Raw genomic sequence first — 11,917 nt, 5'->3', positions numbered from 1 at the left:
CATATATTGGACCATGAAATATAAGTTTTCGTTATATCAAGTAACATTCAATCGATTCCAGGTAAGGCATCCAGGATGTTATGATGTCTGCCATCATAATAGTCCCACACGCTATCACAAAGTGTGTTGCAATCATTAGGTCATCTCTTATTCGCTTTTGTTTGCTATTGTTTTGTTTGTTTGTTTTTTCGTTGATGTAACAGACAAAGTGAAAGATAAGAGAGAATAAACATGAGTTTTACTCAGACAATCATGTCAGATCACCTGAAGTGTTACATTGCTGGGATCTTAAGGTGAAGGTACGTTCAGTCCGACAGCAGTTAGGCCTATAAAATAGGGCCTACGTTGACCATGGAGTTACTGATGTTGTATCTCCATGTTTTGACATACGAAATAACGACATTCTTCCTTTTGAAATGTGTGTGCGACCAATGGTTTTCCGTTGCTCAGAACTGTGCATACAGTACTAAGTAGTTGTTTAGATGATCAGGGGGAGGAGACGGGAGGACGGGCTTATTTTTTTTTTTTAGTATTCTCGTAGTTTTACCCGTTTGATCAAGAAACGTCACGTGAGCTACACTCTGTAAGAGATTTGATCGTAACGAGAAGTGATCTACAGCTAATCAAATTTGTACTGAGTTAGTAATACTTACGGAAGAGGGACTTAAGAACTTGGGATCACGAAGGCACCACACGGATAAAACCCTTTAGATTTTATTTGACATGTTAGAGTGATGTCCCTTTGTATGGATTTAGGCACACACGACATTACGATAGCCCAAGCCATCATCGTAAGCACAGCACTGACTAAAAGTGATGAAGGATAGCTATAGGATTATTCTTTCGATGTCTGGAAACTACGATATAAGCTGGCAGTTTGAAGATAGATTCTGCCTCCCCGGATACGTGCATTTTGATACAAGTTCCCCTGAAATCGTTACTCATGTTTCAATAATTGCTTCTTCGTCCTGTTATCAAAATCTCTTGAGTATCAGTATCATCGCCACATATCCATAATATCATGGAACATTTAGTCTTGTCTCCTATAGAACACATTATATTTTCTCTTTCTTGTTCGTTTCTTTTGTTACGCACGGGATATCGATGATGAAAAAGAAAGACAGAATGTTCAGACTGGCGGAAGAAAAACTAGCACAACGCATTACGAGCAAAGAGGTTTCCTACGATTAAATGTACGAAATTTCTTTGAGTGATGACATGGACGTTTGCTCCTGCGACAATAGTTCCGGTCTGTTTTCTCCAAGGACTTTTAAAGTAGGGGTTTATGGTTATATTAGGGTTGTGAAAGGGTTTTAGGTTTAGTTTGGTGTGAAGATTAGGTTTAGAGTTAGGGTTATGTTTGTGGGTAGAATTTGTCATGTGTTTGGCTTAGCTCGCAGATATTTCATTGGAGCAATAATTGTCGCAGGAGCAAATGTCACGGAACCAATTCGAGTTAGACGTTAATCAGAAGGACGGTATGTAAGTGGAATAGCGCCCTCTCATTGTGTCCTACCGGCGATAGAAGCATCCAGATGAAATCGTGAGGAGCGTTTCCTGCCTGACTAAACTAAAGACGAAAGAAGTCACGGGTTGAGAACCATCGAAGTCAGCGTGTAGCGACAATGTTAGGCCTATCACATTAATCCAATTTATAAATCAATCTTATCGTTCAGGAACGATGATTCCTGTCAGAGAACTCTCTTACAACTGAGTGGACAAAGGAGAGGAGGAGGAGGAGGAGGGAGAGGAAAAAAAAGTGAACCTAGGAGGAAAAGTTCTGTGGAAAAGTACTGCAGTATCCGGTCCACTGAGTTGGAATGGAATCCGACGAGACTCCTCATCGCCCGTATGCTGTCGCTGTTGGAACGCTGCTCACAGTCTGGTGTAGGTATCAAGATGTTGGTAATGTACTATTCGCGACATTTCATAGTTGTCGATGATATGTCATTTTGGCGTTTGTTGTTGTCGTTGTTGTTGCTGTAGTTGTTGTGGTTGTAATTATAAACCACAGTACATAAACCACTCGTGTATGCCTTGGATTGCATGGTATATAGGAAGGTAAATCTAATCGGTTCCTCACCATTATCTTTTTCCTGCCTAGATGCGTGACCCAGGTGATCTTTTATAATATGATGAGGAAGATGAAAGGATCATAATTCTACGTTATCGCATCAATTCAATTCAATTCAATCAATTCAAATCAATAATTTATTAATTTCTATAAAAGAATACATGATATCTGAAGTATATCGTTGATTTTCTTGTGACTACAAATAACCCTGTCACTGGATATTACTGACAATCTGTTGTACAAAACGTCATAATAAAATATGACATTTTAAGCTGGTGGTACTCAAGGGGTTTAGGCAAAGCAAATGTCATATCTTTTTTTCTCATCAGCTGGTGCAAATGAGGCTAAAATTTCTTCAGATCTGTCTTGTTTTACTTGCCAATGAAAGTTTTGTACGTTCAAAGACAGATTTCACTGCCAAATCAAAGCAGCACTTAAAAAAGGCTTTTTCTCTCAAACTAGAAAGACAGAAGTTACCTTGGTCATCACTATAGTAACGAGAAAGAATTGTGAACTATATGGTACAAATTATGGACTGACCACAAAGAAACGCATTTCTCTGCACAAAGAGAAAACAGCTATGTCTTTTCCATCTCTCTTTCTTTCTTTTCTCAATGAAGGATTCGTAAATAAAAACGCTAACATTAATAATTTCTTTTCAACTTTTATATTAACTCTTTTTGTGGACTGATGTTTGAACCTTTAAATGGCTCCAATGCACTCAAACTCTCGAGGTAAAAATTACTGTACGTGGTTAACTTTTTAGGACTACTTGGGTTTATTTCATCTATTTAGGAGGATGTTGTCACGTCCGTTTCAAATTGTAGACTAGAAGAGGTATTGGCTAAATGAGCAGTTGTCATGTACTTCTGTACGATAACATCTTTATGTAATAAACTACTGTATATATCAGGAGTGAACGCACCAAACGGCCACTTCTCCCGCCATTTGCTTTGCTGCCACATTCACACAAATTCATACACACACATGCACGCACGCACACACACCCAACCACGTAGACACAAAAATACAGACAAATGTATAGGGCCTACTCATCACCATACGCGCTCGTAATGTTTGCCCATCTTTGCTTTGTCAACCCATCCATGTGTAAGACCGTCTGCTTGTGAGGAAGCCATAATGGTTTAAACTGAGCTAAAAAAGAAGCTTATTTTCGTCATAATGGCCATGTTTTTCTCCATGCTTTTGATGAGCTTCTCTCTGGATATCAAAGAAATTACCTAGACTCCATCTTCTCAGTATCTAGTTCTGTTAATGTCAAAGTAGAAAGGAATTATTACGGGTGGTGAGTTCATAGTAATAATAACAATAATGATTATCATCATCATCATAATCATAATTGTATAGCAATGATAACGAGGACATTGAAAGGGTCATCTCGGAGAACAGTAAAGGCTGCCCTCGTTGTAAATATTGTTATTTTTATGATAATTGATAAATCATTAGTATCTTTATTAGTAGCAGCATCATCACCATCACCATCATCATCACCATCATCATCATCATCACCATCATCATCATCACCATCATCATCATCATCATCGTCGTCGTCGTCGTCGTCATTATGATTGATATGTCATGGTTATAAGTCCACTCCGTTTCTCATCTCTTGCAGTTACAATTGGTCTAATTGGCAACATAACGCAGTTCGTAGTCTTCGCACGATACCGCCATCTATGCAGTCCTTCAAATATTCTACTGATAAATCTTGGCATTGCCAATTTAGGCAAGTATGAATAAGAAGACTACATACTATTTTTTTTTCATTAAAGGAAGCACATAGCTCTTCACGAAATGTGTCTCTTCTTCAGTTTCGAACTCTGATATAAATATTTGCATGTAACTCACTCATCCAGTATTTATTTTTTTTTTTTTAGTGTGAGTGTTGTCATAAACCGATGTGTTATAAATCTTGCTAAAAAAAAGAAAAGCCCCCGATGTTATTAGGACGTTGCAATATCTGGTGCATTCAAATTCATCCAAATAAAGTGTATTTAAATCTACATGACATGGGAACACGTTAAGCTCGTCCGAGACTTCTCGGATCTGACGGTATCGACTGCATGCAAATCTATTCAAAATAAAATGTACTGAAACCTATGATTATGATGTGGGAAAACGTGAAAAAAAATCTAAAAGGACGATGGTGCCCATTAGTTTGCGTGATAATTGACCTACATGATGCACTCTTGGGAGGTATATTGAAAGGAATAATTATTCATGAGCTGAGCTAGGTTTCGTGCACTGATCTCTTAAAGAACTATCTGGATATCTCATTGGCCAATCGCTTTGAAGCCACCGTGCCGCCATCTTACCACGCATATCGCTCATACACTTGTGTATGGAGCTCACAACATCACATGTGACAGTCTCTGCTGGAAAATGCGTGCAAGTGCCTGGTAAGATGGCGGCTCGGCGGCTTTAATTGTTTACACAGTGTGTATGGGCCGATGAGATATCCAGATACGTCTTCTAGAGATCAGTGGTCTCTGGTAAATCTATCCCACGCCACTCGACCACGCCTCGCCCCGCAGGGATGGCGGTGTGCTGCATCCCCCTCTCCGCCTCCTCCAGCTTCCTGGGCCGTTGGATCTTCCGCTGGGAGGGGTGCACCATCTACGGCTTCTTCAGCATCTTCTTTGGACTGACTGTCATCGGCAACACGGCTCTTCTCGCCGTCAGTAGATATATCCTCGTTTGTCGTCGTGAGCTTGGTGAGGAAAGCATGTGTATGTTTGTACTAGGTGTTTCAAAAAACATTTTACACTTTTAATTCTTGATAATTCAAATACTATATATCAAATAACACTGTCATTAATATGAGTGATAGCTGAATAGTGTACAATTTGGTTGAAGGTGGCCTGACAATGGTCCTGAACAATGGCCAGGGTTTGAATGCTTCATTATTCATTCATGAGAAATTCCACTATCACAGCTAGTCTTTATTCAGCCTCTGGCAGTATCTGTGTAAAGTCTATTAAACGCCTGTCGATACTGTCGTTGAGTCGCGTCAGTGTTCTCCCTACGTCTGAAAAACAAAATTACAATGAATACCTTCTGTTCTATCGTAAACGTGGTGACAGGAAGTAAAGAAAATCAATTAGAGTATATATACATTTGTGTATATGGAGCCTTGAATAAATCTACTCTGAAACAAATCGCCCCAATGATAAATGCTGCTGAACTCTTTTCCAAAAATGATCTCTTTTTATCGAAAAAGCGAAAAATTTGTCAGACTATTTAATTAGTAGACAGTTGTATTAAAATGAGGAACTTGAGATCGATATGCTTATTTATATCTCAAATTTAGTGATATGTGAAGCAAAATTTGAAAATGATTGCCAGCTGGAATGAAATGTGGTGTTTGCAAGCACTTTACCGTGCATGAATTCAGACTAGCAGTGCCCAGGGCAATCCACATGAATTATTGATTAAGCATTCATGTGACAGGGAGCGCCAGACTGACGCCTAGTCAACAGGTGGTTCAGACATGTCCATTGTTCAGGGCCATTGTCAGCACACACTCACATACACATCATTGGTTCCTGTGCGAAGTTCAATTTTTGTACAGAGGGTTAAAATGTGACCAAAATCTGAAACCTTACTTCAAAATCTATCTTAGATTTAATGAAACTGATTTATGCTTTCACGTGCAAATCACCTCCAACCAAATTGTACACTATCCAGCTATTACTCATATCAATGACAATTTTATCGAATGAATAGTTTTTGAAATATTTATGATCAAAAGTGGGAAATGTTTTTTGAAACACCTAGTATGTATGTTTTTACATTTGTACATATAATGTACATTCCTATGATTATATCAATATGTACGTACTGTTTGATTAGATTTATTAGTTTATCTGTTTCTTCACGTGTCTGTAAATGACATCCATATATGATTATAATTATATAATATATATGCATATACATATATGTATAATATAGATTAAATTCATGAGCTTGCTTATGTTCTTGCACTTGTATATAAATAATACACATGTATGCATATGCATATATAATATTACATAATTATATTGAACATGTATACTTTATAGGAAGAGAGGGGGCTATTCAGACGGACAGAAAGGTGCAAATCCTAATTCTTTTTTTTTCTTATCATCTAGAGAATAAAAGATGAAGCATGGAACTACTCAAACGTATTTTTTCCTTTCATATTTTTTCTTTCTATGATAACAAGGGAGTGCGATCTTGGCCCAATTATCAATTTTATATGACTTCATTTTGTTGCTAAATAAAGCATATACTGGCGCTAGTAGAAACTTACTTTTAATGAACTCAGTGGATATCACACACACACACACACACACGCACAAACGCACACACACTTTTTCTTCCCCCTCTCTCTCTTTGTTTGTTTGTTTGTTCATTTTCCATCTGAGAAGATGGCTGGATAGCCCATATTCAGCTGCAATAGCCGGTCTTCCATGGGGTCCAATTGGATGTAAGGCGGGACCACTTCACCGGATTAAACGCCCGGTGCTCTTTGCGATGAATGAATGAAGCGGGATCTTTTCCGTGCATGAGTTGTGACTCTCTCACACACTAGACTTCCCAGTTACTTACTCCCCCCTCCCCCCCCCCCCCCCTTGTCTCTCCAGCTCAACAGCTGACCTTTTCCCACTACCGCTATTTTGCCATGGTGGCTTGGGGGAACGCCCTGCTGTGGGCCGTCATGCCGATCTTCGGCTGGAGTCGCTACGACCTCGAGCCGCTGCAGACCTTCTGCTCCATTGACTGGCAAGACATCGACGGCTCCTTCATCTCCTACATCGTTTCCCTCTTCATCATCAACTTCGTTCTCCCCGTCAGCCTGATGGTGTTCTGCAATCTGCGCGCCTACCAAGCGTCCCGGGGCCAGCAGCAGCAGCAGCAGCAGTCGCCGACTGGCGGGGTCGAGGACCATCAGCTCGAGGACACGCCTTCGATGCACAACGTGGACTGGGCCAGTCAACCCGAGGGAAACATGGTAGGACTGTCTAGAAAACTTTTTTTTTTCAGCAGGGAACATGTCATTCATATTCTAAACAAACATGTATATATCCCCTCCTCCCCACCCCCAATCCCTCTCTCTCTCTCTCTTTCCTTACTTTTTTATATCCCCCCCTTTCGAATTAGAGCCCTATTTCATAGAAAAGAAAAGAAAAAAAAAAACATTGCCATGATAGCAACTCTTCCTGGATTGGATAGTGTCATTGTAATGTCAAGAATTCAGCTTCCTGATTGGCTGTTGCTACGGGAAGTTGCTATTCTAGCAAGAGTTCCTAACATCATATCTTTTGTGAAATGGGACCCAGATGTGTGTTACGGTATGTGTGGTTCTATTATGGTCGACTGCATTCAACTGCTTCTCGATGTTTCTTTTGCTGTTCCTAATAATCTACATCTGAGAATGCGCTTGTTTGTCGTAAGTTTGATATGATTACACAACTGTACAATGTCGTCGTCTGACTTAAGCACTCGACAATTTGAGGGCGAAATGTTGATGCATTGATTGAAATGAGGTCAACAAAATAGTCTGGGTGCCAGAGGCTGAACTTTGTTTACCCTTCGTACAATGTTTTTGATAGTTTTACCTTATTTCGAGGGTGCTGAATTCAGATTTGATCGATGCAACCCTTGGATCTTTGAGGGTTTGAGATATTCCATATGGCCACCAAAATGGCCACCCAAAATCTTGGTGATTCAGCGTCCTCGAATTATGGTAAGCCCATGATCAATTTATTTCAAATTCATTCACTATTTTATGGAAATACTTGTAGGCCTACATGTATTGGGATTTGAGTTTTTGGTGGCGTCATCTCAAAACCCTCAGGGATGCAAGACCTACATCATCCAGATTCGGATTCAGTACCCTCGGAATAGGGTAAAACCATGAAAAACTTTGGACCGATGGCAAAAACAGAAAAAAGAAAAGAGGTTGGGCCCAAAATCTGGCTTTGGCACCCAGACCAGGTGGATTTGCGGTAACACAACATTTGCTCCTGCGACAATATCATGGTTCCTGTCCTATTTTCCCCGAGGACTTAGGGTTAGGGTTTTGTTATATGGTTTAGGTTTAGTTGGATGTTATGATTATGATTAGGGTTAGGGTTATGTTTGTGGGTAGAATTTATGTAGTTGGCTTGGCTTGCAGATATTTCATGGGAGCAAATTTTGCAGGAGCAAATGTCATGGAGCCGAATTTGCATTTCTTGTTTGTGCTGTGGTCATTTTCACGTCGCTGTCACGAGCAATCAATGCTCATCTATTTCAACATGCAGCTTGGTGTCGCCTTCATCATTTTCTTCGTGTCGTCATGGCTACCGTACGCCATCATCTGCATGATGGCGATCATCCTCGACACCAGTGATATCCCGATGCTGCTCACCGTCATCGCACCACTGGCTGCCAAGACATCGATCTGGGTGAACCCCATGCTCGTCCTCCTCTGCGTCAAGAAGTTCCGCCACTACACCTCCATGCTGGTCTTCTGCCGCACCGATGTCCAGGTCATCAACCCGTCGGACATCACCTCCCGAAATTCGAACGAGTCTGGGAATTACCTGGAGCAGTACGTTTAAAGACCCCGTTTACGCCCAAATGATTTCTTGGTGTAAACGCACGCGGGCTCAATTGCGGTACCAAAAGCGGGCCGGCCCGAGGCCCGCCTTTTGTTGATGTAATTAAACGCAAGCAGATCCAAATTAGCGGCCAAACGCACTCAGCTGTACCGTAGCGATCGCTGAGAAAAAAAAGATGAAATGTTTACGTGAGCGCCACTTGGACAAAAAGAAAAAAAGAGATACATGCTGAAGGAAAGTTCATTCCCGGGCGCAAGGCAGTGTATATAAAGGCACGAAAATGCGGGTCCGAGCACTGCAACGTAGGCTGGCCTAGGGCCTGCCTTGGGCCGGTTCGCCACTGTCAACGAGGTCTTGGAACTCTCTCAGTGCCATCGACAACGTGCTGATACACAATATTACCAATGGCGTGTATGAGGCACGTAAAAATCCTGAAAAGGTGACGCGATATGCACTGGTTCAGGAGATTCTTGATACTCGAAGGAAGTGGTGATCTCGGGTCGCCCCTCCCCTTTGGTACCGCAAATATTCTGCGTAAACGGGATCGTAGTTTGGTAAACTTGGTACATGTATCTGAACGCTCAAATAACTTTCATTGATTTGCGTGTTTGTTTTGTTTATAAATGCAATCTGCGCAGAAAGATTTTGAACACAGTTGTTACAAAGTGTTGATACACGAAACTAATTATCATAATGCGTTAGAGGTACGTGATAATCCTGAAAGCTGACCCGAAATACATTTGTTCAGGGGATTCTTGCTACTCGAAGTTTGGCAAAGTCGGTAATGTAACTGAACGCGCACATGACTTGGATTAATTTATGTGATTGTTTTATCTACAAATGCCGTCAGCGGCGCAGAAAATTACCGAATACAGTTGTTACGATATCGGTGAACAGCATTCATTCTCATACTGAAACACCCGAACAAACACTGCACGAAAAATGCTTTAGCATAATTGGGGAGACTTTTCGATTCGCGTACACGTACAAAATAAAAGGAGAGCGTAATGGAGTTGTTTTGTACTGTCGTTGTTTAGATTTATCACTCGTCATCTGGGAGAAAAAAAATAATTCTGGATCGTGAGTGAATTTTTCACGTATTTCAAGTAAAACGGAAAGGATTTTCCCTCCGATTTCATGCCCAATATTCGATCCTGCATCATCGACTCATCCACAATTTTGTATTCATGAAATGGAGTGGAATCATATGGAAAGTCGGGACTTTTTTTTAATACTGTACATGTACAGTATATAAAGTGATATTCTGTTGATGTGACTTTGACTCACTGGACCAGTCAAATTTCAAATCGCGCTCCTTCCGGGTCGGCAACGGGGAAAAAAGAAGTTCCTCATTTTTTTTTTCTTGCTTAAAGCGTCAGCCATAGGCGCCTCGGGATTTGAAGAGAAGATTTTAAGATTTGATAAAGATAAAGGTTAAGTTTATTTTGTAAATGAAACATTATGACAATGAATGGAATGATGTGATTTGCATTCTTAATGAGTTGTCATTCCGTGTTGCACGATGCATGTTTACGTTCGAGATTGTTTGAGGGTGAAGGGTTCTACTGTTTCAGTAAAGACGTTTCAGAGCCCTCTTTTTAGGGCGTAGTTTAAAGGGATGATACAGTTTCTATTGAGATGGGCTGGAGTATGAAAGAGCTTATAATTCTACGAGGAATTCAAGGTTTGTTTGATGAAAATCGGTTATGGAATGGCTGAAATATCCAAACAAGAGCGATCCTAATAAAAGGTGGGATCCACCTTTTATTAAGGTCATTTTGTTTCGCTTTATTTGTTTCTAGATATCTCAGCCATTTTAAAACCGATTTTCATCAAATAGACTTTTAATTCCTCTTAGATTTTGTATGCACTTTTAACATTCGATAAAGTGGTTTCTAAATATCTCGCAAAAAAGTTAAAAGCTGAATCCTCATCTCATCCGATACTATACCATCTCTTTAAGTTCTTGGATGAATGATTGATTATGTTACAATACAATTACGATCGGACCGCTATCTCCACACCAAGTAGATGATATGAAATGCACTTCTTATACAGCGGTATGTCTCTATCTCTCACTGTGTTTATAATAGCTTGCAAGTTTGTATACCGAGTTGCAATCGTATAATTATTCGTCCAAATCCCAATCATCGCTCCTTGTTTTGTTTTTTTTTTCTCCTCTCTCTCTCTCTCTCTTTAAAAGCGGTTTAATATGTGAAGAATCGCTGCTTTACATGTTCTTGTGTTTCGTTTGATCACAATATGTACTTGGTTTGTGATGTCATAAAACTAGCCAAATTTGTCAGCATTATTATGTTTCAGTTCTCTTCAATACCAAAGAAGAAAGACAGTATTTTTGTAGAAAGTAAAGTAGATGTGAATGTTTGTACACGTAGTGGTAGAGTAGTTAAACGTCCTTTACGCCTTGTTTTGTAAACATATTTATTCATATCTGTTATTTTCACATGTACTATATTTTTGTATTCATATATTGTAAATATGTTTGTACTCTCATACCCCGAGAGGGGGTCGATAGAGTCAATAAAATCTTACAAATCTTACAAATCTTACAAATCCTCATTGTATTAGCTCTACAATAATTATTGTAAGGTTTTCCCTTGAGGAGAAAGCCTCCCTCTACAAATCTTACATTTCTGTTTCCTGATTTTGTAGCCTAGCACGTGTCTCCTACCGAGATGAAACGTTTCTTGATAATAGATTATCGACTACCACGTGTTTACACTTCATAATGCAGGCGTCACATTATCCTAAAATTGAGCAGAGATGGATATTTCAACACACACGATAAAGAAAATGTTCAAAATTCGGCTCTGATTGTATAAATTTCAGGTCATTCGTGAGGACATCTAAAGCCATCGCATGACCGCTGATGAAATTTCTCAGGATCTGGCAGCAACTTCGTAAACGGGGACAAAATCTTTGACAAGCCAAGTTCTGATTGTATAAACTTCGGGTCATTCGTGAGGGTATCTTATACCAAGGATGACCGCTGAAGGAGTTTTCAGGATCCGGCATCAACTTTGTGAGCGGCGGCAAAATTTTTGGCAAGCCAAGAGATAGCCCCACGATCTCGCCAAGGTTCATTTCACAATGACGATTCGCATCTTCGTGTACACATTCTAGTGCGGATCGGGTGGCATCTTGTAAACCTTATGTAGGCATCGTACATGTTGCATTTTGATTCTGCTCTTGATTGGCTTTTAACCAAGTTTGA

The 11,917-nt window shown here is 40.1% G+C and overlaps 1 protein-coding gene across 1 annotated transcript; it reads left to right on the top strand.

The window, feature by feature from the left end:
* Nucleotides 1-1,820: 1,820 nt before the first annotated feature.
* LOC139736672 (visual pigment-like receptor peropsin) lies at nt 1,821-8,682 on the top strand. The gene is made up of 5 exons (XM_071647419.1): nt 1,821-1,887; nt 3,711-3,821; nt 4,630-4,809; nt 6,721-7,088; nt 8,383-8,682. Exons 1-5 carry the CDS (start codon nt 1,821-1,823, stop codon nt 8,680-8,682), a joined length of 1,026 nt encoding a protein of 341 aa, XP_071503520.1.
* The last annotated feature ends 3,235 nt before the right edge of the window (nt 8,683-11,917 follow it).

The sequence above is a fragment of the Diadema antillarum genome, unplaced genomic scaffold (assembly GCF_040938485.1).
Source record: "Diadema antillarum isolate AM-2024a unplaced genomic scaffold, OU_Dant_1.0 seq00000661_RagTag, whole genome shotgun sequence".
Taxonomy (NCBI): domain Eukaryota; kingdom Metazoa; phylum Echinodermata; class Echinoidea; order Diadematoida; family Diadematidae; genus Diadema; species Diadema antillarum.
The sequence above is the reverse complement of the archived record's forward strand: the minus strand, read 5'-3'. Positions and strand labels throughout refer to the sequence as shown.